General features: G+C 31.1%; 1 protein-coding gene across 1 annotated transcript; it reads right to left on the bottom strand.

Moving 5' to 3' along the window:
- Nucleotides 1-10,166: 10,166 nt before the first annotated feature.
- On the bottom strand, nt 10,167-11,021 carry LOC122507510. Its single transcript, XM_043620258.1, has one exon. It carries the CDS (start codon nt 11,019-11,021, stop codon nt 10,167-10,169), a length of 855 nt encoding a protein of 284 aa, XP_043476193.1.
- Between the last annotated feature and the right edge of the window lie 2,881 nt (nt 11,022-13,902).

The following is a 13,902-nucleotide window of genomic DNA, read 5'->3' as shown; positions in this document are numbered from 1 at the left end:
ATATTATTTTCTTTAACGAAATGAGTTGCTACAACTGTCCTCGAAATAACCCATGTGCGCATTACAGTTTAGACAAATTATATGAAATCCAGCAGCAAACAAAAAAAGCGAAGATTTTGTCTGAACCGCCAGTTCTAAAAAGACCAAAGAGAAAATGCCGAAAAAGGAAATTTGATAAATAATATGTTAACTCATAAAGCTCGTAATCAAAAATATTTATTTAAAGAAGTTAAATATTTTTAAGTATAAAAATGTGTTCGATTGTTAACTTAGTAATAAAAGAAATATATTTTATTTCTTAAGTTAAAAATAATCTAAAGGTTAAAAAAAAATTAAATGTACGAGATATTTATTTTTCAGTTTTAAAATTGTGTTGAGTTGTTACTTAAAAATTGATTATATTTTGCTTATAAAAGATTTCAGTTTTTATAAAAGCTTAAAACAGTTTTATAATAAATCTGGGTTCGGTTGAATCATTAAAAATAATAATTATTTAATTGTTGCTCAATCCCTGTGCAAAAGTACGTCCATTTCGAGGCCCATTGCTGCTGAAGTGGCAAATAGGTTTCCCAGAGTCTTTAAAATCATCTTGTAGCGTGAAAACTTTAAATATAACTATTATTTATAAAAACAAACATATTTTGACGAAAAAAATCTAATTTTAAATTACTTTTAAAAATTTTTTTTACCTATTTAAAAGTGCCCTGTTTTTAGAGAATCACCCATATATAGTTTTGTCTTATTTCAAAAAGATTTAATTAAATTTATTCTGAAATGTTAAGAATTCACTTAGGGTAAAGCCCTGTTGAAAGTAGAAAGATAGAAGTAGATAAAAACTGATGGATAAAAATGGATAAAAGTTTTCTATCCTCACTAAGTATATACTTTGCATCTTTTAACAATTATCTTTTTGTATCTAGAATTTTCTATCTATTTAAATCCATCCCAAAGAAACATTTCTATCAATATATAGATCTATGCTGAAATTCTTTCTTATCCATTTCTACCCAAAAAAGGTTTCTTATTTTATCAAACTAAAAGGATAAAGTTACTAGATTATCACTAGACCGCCATTTCAATACCTGCACATATCCTATAAAGCAAATCAAAGTTTAATTTTTTGCATTTTTTATTTATTTATTTGTAATATTCTTGGCGTTTCATGCTATGCATGACAGAATAATTCACTTTTAAAAGTGAATATAACATATAAAATAAGATAGAAATAATCTATCTTTATTAATCTTTTGGATTAAAAAACATTAAATTGGATAGAATTTGTATCCACCCTGGTTAAAAAACCGGACAGATTTCGGACTAATCCGAAATTTGTCCGAAACAATGCGGTTTATGGTCAGGTTTTTGTCACCCGCAATTAATCCGGAAAAATCCGAATTCTATACGGTTTTTGAACAACTAGTGAAACCGGAGTTGGTCCGATGAAGTCCGAAATTAATCAGTTAATTTTAACTAGTGAATCCGGAATTAGTCCGAAACAGTCAAAAGTTAGTCCGGACAATTTAGTGAATGTTAATAAAAAAATAATTATACAAGTTTTACATATTAATTCTTATTACTTTATGCTACATTCATCATATTTTTCGATTTACCTATCGCAATTTTATTTACATTAACTTAAAATTTCTAACGCTTGGGGTTTCGGACCTACACGTATCTAACATAATATCGCACCGAAATCGAATACACTAACCACTATACCACGCTCGCATGGAAGTTCAAATTCATAATAGAATTTATGAAGTGCCGCGAAAAGAAATGACAAGAAACTAACACATCAGTGTTAATTTTAATATTGAAACAACACTGAGAAAAATGGAGTTTGAAAAACTGGGAGTCAATATTAAAAAAACAGGACTCAGTCCAGTAAAAGTACATTAATTCATTTCCATCAAGCATCTTAGGGTATTGCGTATAGTGTATAGAGGGCCTTAGTTCCAGATGTTACTGTAAAGAGCATTGAAACACAGGCGAAGATTATAAGGCGCGCTGCAGTGTGCATAGTAGAGAAACTGGACTCAGTCCACTACTTCGAAATTTTCACAATAAAGGAACGCAGGCGCGGAACCTGTCAAAATAAATGGCTGACGCGACGCGAAACGAGTTCCTTTTATTCACTTCGTCAATTTTATATAAAAAAAACAATAACCAATCATTAAAAAAAAAGAAAAATATGTTAAATGCACTCTTTATATATTCATATTTATTAATTCACAAGTTTCATTCTTCCCACACCTTCATACTATTACAATTAACAACTAAATGCATCGGAAAATCTTACAATCATACGGGATTGAACACCTACCTAACCATACAACTAAATATACGCACACGGAGGAAAAGGAATAGTTGACACATCCAGATACATGGATATCACAGCCATATTATATTGAAAAATACGGGATATCCATAGTTAAGGTTGCTGCATCCATATTCTATGGCTGGCTGTATATTGTTGGAGCAGCAAAAGATCTATGGTTGGGTGATCCATAGTAATGGAAATGGAAAACAAAAAAATTAGAATCACTCAATTAATTAAATTCTATGTCACTTGAGATATTTTATACACATTTTTGTTAATTAATACACACCACTTATTGAATAACCGCATATTTACGAAATAAATTATTAACCGATGGGGGAGACACGAACCCTAGACCTAACGCATACTAGACACTAACGCTATCCACTACACTATACACACAACTACAATATCTGAGCATATAATATTCCTTATATACTATACACATATTTCATGAAAATGAATTTACATAAACACTAATAGACAAGAACGATAATAAATAATGAACAATTATAACACTATTTATACACAATAAACTCACAACGTGATTATATAGACGTGACAGGAAACCGACGCGACGGACAAATTGAGAAGACCATTTTTAAATGGATGCCATGATAATGAATTGCGCGCAACATGTATCGAAATTTTGAACTAACTATGGATCTCCCAACCAAAGATTATATGGATGAGGCAGCCATATGTGAAAATCCATAGCATAAATTGTAAGCCCAACCATGCCTATGGATGTCACATCCATATTTGATTCAACAATATAATATGGCTCCCTCATCCATTGAATATGGAATGTGCTTCCATTCTGAAAGTTGTCTCTTCCATTGAATTGGATAACACAACAATATTCTGCTCAACAATATTTTTATGGATATCTCTTCCAGACCTTTTCTTTCCGTGCATAATTATAAATCGCACGCTTTTACATTAAGCCTCTCGGCTACGCAATCGATGGGGAAAATTTCCTATTTAAGAAACATCCCTTACCAATGAAATAAATTACATCATGCGTGGATTTTACTTTGTAATTAATGTAAGTATGGATGTCAACAATATTCATAATATTGAATAAATAATATTGTCAACTAGTTTAAATTTGATACGGTTATTAGAATTTAATAATAAATAAATAAAAAATTGGACAAGTGCGAGTTGTACTCGCACTGCAATGGCGGGTTCCGCACACAAATATTAAAACAATACTTGCAACATTGATCGGTAATTGGTAGAATTAAAATAAACAAGTATAAAAATATATTAAAATCATTTGATAAAAAAAAATAACTAAAAAAAATTAAAGTATTGTATATATCTAATATTGTAAACAATAATAAGCAGAGGAACAAAATTTTCAAAATTTATTATAGTTCCTCTGCTTATTATTGTTTACAATATTAGATATACAATACTTTAATTTTTTTTAGTTATTTTTTTTTATCAAATGATTTTAATATATTTTTATAATTATTTATTTTAATTCTACCAATTACCGATCAATGTTGCAAGTATTGTTTTAATATTTGTGTGCGGAACCCGCCATTGCAGTGCGAGTACAACTCGCACTTGTCCAATTTTTTTTTATTTTTAGTTAAGAAATTAAAGTCAGAAAACAACCTCTCATTTATTCTCTTAAAATTTAACTCTCTTCCTTAAAATATTTAATGCCACGTGTTTAAACTAAAAAAAATTTTAAAAAAATTTTTTTTTTTGAAAAAAAAAATTAAAAAAAAAATTTTTTTTTAAAAGTTTCTTAAATAAATTTTTTGTCGTCAGACTGTAATAATACACCAGGATACCAATTTCCAGCTCATTAGGTCAAATAATGTAAAAGTTAGGGAAAACAAATTTTTTTTTTAATTTTTTAGTTTTTCCTTGACAACGCTATGGCCATCATTACATATCAAGTTCTCTATATTTTTCCTGTAATCTACGTGTGAAAATACATAACTGTACCAAATTTGAGCTCTTTAGGTCAAATAGTTTAGCCGCTAGGGGGGGGACACGATTTGGCTACGGACAACAGAGTCTCACCAATAGGGTTCCGCCGATACACCGTAGGTGTACGGAACCCTAAAAACATTAATTTTTTCTTAACCTTTTTCAAGTTTGACACTCCTCATGGTAAATTTTATTATTCTTTTTTTTCGTGTACAAAATAGTGAATTGATCTTGAATGAAATGTATAATTAATTATTCTCACAGCAATATTTAATAATTTAATGATCTTAACTGCACTGCATAATAGTTGAGAGTAGTAAGAGTAAGTGAAACGGTAAGATAGGTAAACGACCATTAGTGTGAGAGAGAGAATAACTTGTGGTTTTCGAGTAGGTATCTACTTTATGTGCACGGCGTTCATTTTTCGAAAGAACTGGACTGAGTACAAGTTGTTCAATATTCACTTCTATTATTGACTTGTGTTTTGTATACTGACACGTTTTTTTAACAATTACATGAGAAAGTAATTTCTCATTCCAATTTTTTATACTCTTATTCCCTCTTAGACTATATATATAAAGTCTTGTTTAAGCTGATGAATGGGATAACTTGTTTTGAGTCCCAAAGTGTTCAGCTATGAAACTTCTAATACTATAGTGTGTACCTGTCACATATTATTCTATAAAGGACTACTACACTGACTGCATAAATCATTTTTCCATTTTTCTCCGTGAAGATAACTAATAATACCTACTAGTAAATTTGTAAAAACAAACTGACTGCAGAATTAAATATTTTATTTACCGTAAGTAAATACCCTGAATAAAAAGTGGGACCGATTTCAGACTAATCCGGAATTTGTCCGCAACAATGCGGTTTATTGTGGAGTTTTTTCACCATGAATTAAGTTTGAAATCAATACCGTTTTTTATAACTATGGAATCCGTAACCCGTGTGGAAAAATTTTAGGGCGCTGACCAAGCGCTTAATAGACTGTCTAACGTCTTTCTAGACCCAGGGCAGACGGTCTTGTCGAGCGGCTGTTCAGAATTGAAACGAAACTTCCACGCTATCATCTAGAATAGACCAGCGTTTCTGGTCTGATCAGCAGTGCTAGTAAATTCTAATCTACGTCTATTCAAAATTTCTCATTATATGTTATGACAACTATTCTTAGAATAATAAAACTTAATTATATTTGAAATAATTTTAATGACTTTTTTTTTATATAAAAAGTATTAAAAAATATTTTAACTTTCTGTATTTTTCACTTCAACTTTCTTTAAGCGTAAGGCTTTGTGTCCCTCCCAATCTTTGGCATTGGAGATAGTAGTCTTTTTGTAAAATAAAATTTACTGCAAATCAAAACAGCCGGATGAAACTATCAGTCGTACTCAGCACCAATCTTTAGGCGTCAACCACTAATTAATGAAATTAATAAATAAAAACTTACTAAATTTGCTATTTAGTGTACAATTTATTCTCAAATAACAATATTCGATGGTTTTTTAAATCATTAAGTATTACTAAATTTGAAGGAGAGGCATATTTGTAGATGACGCCTAAACATTGATGCTGAGTACGACTGCTAGCTTCAGCCGACTAATCAAAACACATAGAAACACATCAAAACCTATTTTTTTCAGTGCACATTTAAAATTACATTATACAGAAAACAACAACAACATAGCACATTATTATTCACGTAAAACAGAAACCACAACAAATACTATAATTCACAAACAAAATGCATCACACACTGACTGATCTAACGACGCCAAACGACGCGACGCCATTAGGCGCCATGTTACTTAACAGCTGGGCATTCATCGACGCATGCGCATATAACATCCTAGACCAAATCTAGACGGTCTTAATAACACCGTACTAGACGGACATATTTGACTTAGATTTTTTCTAATAAGCCAATCTGTTAAGTCACTGATTCGGGACTTGATGGACCGTCTAGAATTAGACGGACTTGATGATTGCTAATCGGGAAATCATTGGACTCTAGACTGCCACAATATTTTTCCACACGGGAATTAGTTCGGTTTAGTCTGCAGTTAGTTAGATCATATGCAACTAGTAAACGCAGAATAATCCGGTTGGTTTAACCAGTGAATCCGCAGCTAATCCGAAACAGTCTGCTTATGGACAGGTTTTTGTCGCTCGGAATTTGTCCGGATAAATTCAAACTCAATGTGGTTTGTGTATAACCAGAGAATTTGGAATTAGTCCGATTTAGTCTAAAGTTAGTCTGATAATACGCAATTTGCAAATGTGAAATTATTAAATCCGGAATTAATCTGGTTTTGGTCAGCTTTTTGTCATACGAAATTATAATTAAAGTTTTAATTTATCTGCATTTAATACAAATTGTTTTTAATATACCAAATCAATATTATAACAAAATCATTCCGGATTAAGTCTTTGAATTGGATTGAATATGGATTGTTTTGAACTGTCTGTGGATTGTACATATTTACAAATTCTTATAATAATAAGACTTATTTTCGGACTGGGGTGTTTTGATCGGATATTATTCGGATTGACGCTGACTATTACCGAATTCTTTGCATACAGATTTCGGATTGTTCCATACTTGTTTCGGATTAAATCTTTTACCCAGGCGCGAGCTGACAGTGTGTTCAGGCTTTACGAAGCTTGATTGAGGCTTGGTCAGTATTGGTTGAAGCTTGGTGGGACAGCGAAAGCAAGGCTGCTTCAGTCCGGAATAGTAACATCGATGTAAACCTAACGCTCAGTCTTTGTTGAAGACTGGCGTTCAATCTTCAATCAATGCTGCGGAAGTCAAAAGCAGGACTGAACAAGACTGTTTCCACTGTTCCAAATTTTACACGCTTCTCACGCGTTCATTCAATATAACTTGAATATATTAATTATTATTATTAATAATAAACAGTATTGTTATTAATATATATATGTGTATTTACATATTTAATGACAATAAGTTATTATTATAATAATTATATTATTTTCATATAAATATTATATTACTAACAATAAATGTCATTTAATATAATAATATTCAAAAATAATTTTATCAAAAAAAGACAATTTGTGATAACTTGTACATTTTTTAACTTCATTTTTAACAGACTTTTAATATTATTTACAAGCAAGTTCACAAGTTTTTATTCACAACACTTATTAATTATACAGATTAAATAGTAATTTTATTATTTTATGTAACGCTTATAATAAAAAATCCGCTCGCATGTGGGATCGAACTCACGTCTCCCCGCCCCAGACGCATTCCGGAAGTCCTTGACGCAACTACTTAAACCGCACGGCCACTGAGTCTCGATGAGAACTCGGGCTAATCTAATATATTAATTCAAGTGCCGTATATTTTGTTACTTATAAGGGCAAAGTGAAAACTATGACTAAAAATTTTACACATACTAATCCTAAATTATTTTAATTATTAAAAACGAATATAAAATAATTCATAATAAAATTATAATCATTACACAATAATTACAAAATTCAACTTTTAAAACATTTTACAATTAAAAATATTTAATGCATAATTTAATAAATATCGATAAATAATAATTGATATTTTCTATTATTCAGTAACAAAATTATTAACATTTATTATTAGATATATTAATAATATATTATTTAAATAAATATAATTTGGAATAATAATGAATTATAATGTTAAATATTATAATTATTATTAATTATAATAATATTTATTAATTGAATGATAATTATTAATAATTATAATAATAAATAAATAATAATTAATTAAATTAATATTAAAAATTAACATAATTAATAAAATTATTAAATATGATGCAGTGTCAGGAATATTTATTGCACATTTTAATAATTATTTATTAATTATGTATAATAATTTTGAAAACATTTATAAAAAAAAATTTCCATTTAACTTTCTTTAAATATGAATGTTATAATTAATAATAATATATATATATATATATATATATATATATATATATATATATATATACTTAATAAATATAAATATTTATTTATCAATTGATAACTTAATGTGATTTATTATTATTTTTTGAAACAATTATTATAATTATAATTATAATTATTATTTAATCTAATCTAACAACCGAGATCGAGCTAGATTTTCCTAAAAAGGGGAAACTAAGTACACAGGAAAAAAAAGTCTGACTCCGTTTACACCTTAAATTCAGCCCATGTATTTCACATAAGTCTGTCCTTGTTTAACGGGGCTGACTCCGTTTACACCTTAAATTCAGCCTCAAAAAGAGGCTGAAAGTAAAACCAGGGTGTCTAGCGAACCGGGAAATCGGGAAAAACCGGGAAAAACCCGGGAATTTGATTCGACCTCAAAAAACCGGGAAAAACCCGGGAATTTTCTATTTATAGGGTATTTTTTGAATTATGACATACAAAAAATTAAAATTTTTTTCAAAGCGTAATATAATAACACGGTCACAGCTCAAATCGTCAAGGGTAAATTGATAGTATGAAGCAGTAGTAAAAATAATAACTTAAATTTGATTTAAAACTAACTTTAGTACACGTTATATTATAAAAGTTAAAGGATTTTTACTATTATTATTTTTATATAACAATTTATAGGTATATAATACGTAACAAATTTTATAAGAAGAAATTAAGAATCTTCTGTGATATAGGAAAGGCAAAGATTTTACTTTTTAAAACTAAATATGGGGCATTCCATTTCAAAACGATCCTCCTTATAAACAATTGACATTGTAAGGCAATTTTTAAATCATTATTTCTTATATTTATTGAAGCCAAACTTTATTTACTATTAGTGGTTTTAAAACAAAAATTTCTCAACTTTATAATGGTAGAAAATTTTTTTTTAAATAATAGAATTTATGAAAAAAATTAAGTTTGAAAGATAACCTTTTTGAATATCTCAAAACACGTCGCATCCGATTTTTTTAAAACTTATGTCAAAATAAAGCTTAAATATTAAAATCCGATTTTTTTAAAACTTATGTCAAAATAAAGCTTAAATATTCTAGTTTAATTCTATGTAAACATTATAATGAGCAATTCATGGTTTGAGAAATTAATTAAATTTTACAAGTATTTCAAAGGGTATAATGTATGTACCGAGCGGAATTTTTTTTCAAATTTTTCCACACTTCAACCTCTAACATCTTTGTAAAATTTAACAAATTTCTTAAATTCCCCTGAATTGACAATTATATTATAAAGTTGAGAAATTTTTATAAGGGAAATTTTGATATTCTATGTCAAGTTTTTAGAAATTATTGTATAACTTTAATCATTGTAATTTAATAAAACAACATTTAATTACGTAAATAATGTTATTGATAAACATTTAAATAATTATGTTTTTAAATCCTTTGTGAATATCCGGGAAAATTATTCAAGAACCCGGGAATTTTAAATTGACGAATCGCTAGACACCCTGAAAACTTTTTTTTTAGTGTGTACCTAGATTAGAAAACCCATTGTAGCCAGCTCGCTCGTTTATAACAACCCCTTTAAAGTCCTGTTCTTCTCCAGAAGTCCAGTATCTCTTCTATCGATAGGTTGCTCACCAGCATAGGGTCAATAATTGCTTGACCCCAGCTAGATAGCCTGGTCCTAGCTAACGCTGGGCATTCTGATAATATGTGAGTCGAAGTTTCGTTACTCTCCCCACACTGTCTGCACATAGGTGAAACTTGTCTGCCTATTTTATGCTGTTGGTAATTCAATAGTCCATGACCCGTAAGTAGACGAACTACGGTTCTAGCTCTGATCTTATCGAGTTTTAGGAGATCGCTCGCTCGCCTCTTGTTAAGTGCTAGCCCCAACAGAGTTTTCGCTTGCCTTCCCACCCCAACGTTCGCCCAATACTTCTCTTTTGACCCTATCTTTCTATGGCTCCCTTAACCAAGCACAGCATTATTGCCACTGCTGGTTCAGGACCTATGAATACCGTCTCGGAACCGATTTTCGTCAAGACGTCTACTCTTTCATTACCCTTGATTCCCGAGTGACCCGGTTCCCAAATCAATGAAAGTTTATTTGCTGAACCCAACTCATCTAGTACGCTGCAGCATTCCCAGACGAGTTTTGATTCTATTGTGGGATTTTTCAGAGCCCCTAAGGCCGCCTGACTATCCACATAAATACTAACCCTCTTGCCCTTTGTTCTATTTCGAATGGATATTTGGGCGCAAGTTAAAATCGCACAGACCTCTGTCTGCCAGACCGTGGCATATTGTCCTAGTGACTCAGCCACTTTAATGCAGCCAGTTTTTCGATAAATTCCGAAGCCTGCACCGCAGTCCATCTTGAAGCCGTCTGTATACCAGACTTCGTCCCCAAGTGGAAATCCTTTCTTCGAGTCCATTCTGGAAGGTGTAATGATCTTAAAGCGGGGTTTAAATTTCACCCTCTTAATCATTCTATCTTGCACGATACTTAATTCTGGTATTGATAGAATTGAGCGTGGAAGCTTGGTGTGTATACCACCAAACTTCCACCTTCCCTGCGCGGTTAACCTGCTCATAGTAAGAGCCGCCTTTTTCACCGCGGCAATATGCAGAGGTACTTCGGCTAGCATGAATCCCAACGCAGCTGTTGGCGTGGTCCTCATAGCCCCTGTAATACCCCTGAAAATCATTGCTTGCAGTTGGTCCAGTTTCTCTTTAACCGTTATCAGTTGAGTCCTAGACCACCAAACAACCACCGCGTGAAGAAACCTGGGTTTTAAGATCATCTGATAGAGCCAGTTGACCAGTTCGAATTGCTCTGGACATTTTGCGGATTAAGTTTTTTTAACTAGATTAAGGGGGAGTGACACCTTTGAGGCCTCTTTTGAACCTGCTTTTCATGAATTTTTTTAAGACACGGGAATAAAGTAAACAAAATTTGGTTTTGAGGGATTTATTTGTTAACTTTTTAAGTTTACAAAAATATATTTATACGAAAAAAAAGTTAAAATTTGTTGCCTATAGAGGGCACCGAAGTTGGTCTCCTTTCTCTGTAGAGCAAATCGGTGGGCAAGATTCCGGTTAGACCGTTTAATCTAAATCAAAATTTCAAAGTTTTTCTGAATCTGAGATAGATTTAGCTTTCGAGTACGTAGGATATTTTAAAAATATTAATTTTGGTGTATTTGGCAGTTGTTTGAAGTAAAAAGTCGATTTTTAGGGCGAAAATTTGTCAAAAAATCTGATGCCAAAAAAAACAAAGAAACCAAAAAAAAATCCGCTACGTATTCGAAAGCATTTGTAAATGACGATCAAAAAAAATTCGTCCGAAGTCAATCCGATCAAAACTGTTCTAGCTAGACTGCCCACCGTTTTGAAAAACGTCATTTCGAGAAAAACGCGTTTAAAGTTTTTAAAGCACTTGAAGCGTTTTGACACCTTTTGCAGATTTTGATTTTTTTCACATAAAATAACTTCGAAATCATCTCTAATGATATAATTTCTATTCTACACATTATAAAGTATCGTTTAAGCAAAAAAAAAATTCGATTTTTTTTCGGGTCAAAGGTGTCACTCCCCCTTAAACTCGGATTGTTGCGGACTGATTCCGTATTCTTTACATATTGATATCGGATAATTCCGTACTTATTTTAGAAGAATTCTTCACCGGTCATAAATTTGGATTGTTGCGGACTAATTACGGACTGAATTCGTAGACATTCAGGATTACTCCGGAGTGTTTTGTGTTTTCGGATTCAGGTTTTCGTTCGGATTGATATCAGACTAGCGCGGACCTTTTTCGTACAATTTTCGGACTAATCCGTACTAATCTGTCCGTATTTAATCCGAAATTAGTCCGAAATTTTTACCAGGGCATATACTTGCAACAGGGAGCCGCTCACTTAGATTTAAATTAAAAATTTAGAATAAAATAATTTCACGTATTATATTTCAACAATAATAAAATTTTATACTTGTTAAAACCAAAATTGTAACTAGATTTCACTTTCTCTTAATAAAAGATAATATTATATAAATCCATAGTTGTAAATCATGAAACCTATATTCATTATTTATTAAACCAATTTGATGTTTATAGAATTGTTTATAGAACTCATAGTTTATCAATAATAAATCATACTTAAGACGGGAATAAGACGAATTTTAATATTTAAAAAATAAAACTGTTCCGTCTTGAAAAGATAACGCCCTACTGAAAAGAAACGACCGTAAATATAGCTGTGAATACGACCCTACCCGGTAAGAAGCGTAGAATAGAAAAGAATTAAATTTCCAGAAAATATGCTTGAAAACGAGAATTTTGAATTATTCTGAATACGCGAATTTACCTCGGAGCTCTATTCCTTGGGAACCATCAAAATTTCAGAAAAATCAATTCTTCTCTATTACTTGCGTCGATCGGGAGATAGAAAAGAATTCAAATTTTCTATTTTTCCTAATGCGCAAAGTTTTATGGTATTGAAAGTTCTTGAAGAAAATATGAAGTTCTATTCTTTTGAATTGACTGCTAACGATTCTAGGTAGTCAATTCAAAAGAAATAAAAAGAATAGAATGTTCGACGAGTAAATTCTGAAATGTTTATTCTTTTCAATTGACTGTATCGAATTTCAGAAGCGCATTAAAAGGCATAGAATTTTTGACAAACAATTTGAAAAAGCCTAATTTTTTTAATTGTTTGTAAGAGCTCCTCTAGTTATTGTCTTAAAATAAAACGCAGTGACAATTATGTTTTGCGTCGTGTGAATTTCATTGTAATTTCAGTGCTGAACAGCTGAACTATTAAAATTAAATATTAAAACTAGTGAAAAAATATGGTTAAAAGACGCAATGTGGTTACGATAAAATATAAAATGATCTTATTAAAAGAAATTTTCAAGTGTTCAATGTTTAAATAAAGTTTTGAAACCTAACCTCACTTTCTAGTGGAATCTTGAGTGGTAGTGAGTTAATTCTAGTGGAATCTTGAGTGGTAGTGAGTTATTTGAGCGGAATAGAAATTTCTAATGATCCCACAAAGCACAGTATTTTTCTGCAAGTTTTCCATGCAAAGTTCGCAAGTTTGCATCCAAGTTTGCATACAAATAAAAATGTCACCCTCTTGGCAAGTTTGCAATGAAAACTTAAGGAAAATTTGCAGCAAACTTTCTAAAATACCTAAAATATTTTTAAAAAAAATTTTTTTTCAAATTGCATATATTTTGATGAACGATGCCTTCCCTGTAGCGAAGGTGACTAAAATATAGTGCGCAGCTCTAGATGGCATAGTAAACTACTGCGCATACATTTAAGTTTTTGCTATTTGGCCCAAGTTTGCTGCAAACCTGCAATGCAAACTTGCGAAATTTGCATGGAAAACTTGCAGCAAACTAGCAGAAAATGTCTGTGCTTTGTGGGATTTGATGTACACCCTGATGCTTTAATGCCTTCCTTCCGGTTTTGACGGCGTTTTAAAAAGTCGTGACATATCTATCAAAATGTTGTTAGTTCATGACGTATGAACGAACTTATATGTCACTAACAACATTTTGATAGATATGTCACGACTTTTTAAAACGCCGTCAAAACCGGAAGGAAGGCATTAGGTATGTTTTCGTTGCCAGCACTTCTTACACTTTGACACCTAACCTGCACTATCCCGTGTAGAA

This window comes from Leptopilina heterotoma, unplaced genomic scaffold (genome assembly GCF_015476425.1).
Source record: "Leptopilina heterotoma isolate Lh14 unplaced genomic scaffold, ASM1547642v1 Lhet_47, whole genome shotgun sequence".
In the NCBI taxonomy this organism is placed as follows: domain Eukaryota; kingdom Metazoa; phylum Arthropoda; class Insecta; order Hymenoptera; family Figitidae; genus Leptopilina; species Leptopilina heterotoma.
Note: the sequence above shows the minus strand (reverse complement) of the source record. Positions and strands in the feature narration are given on the sequence as shown.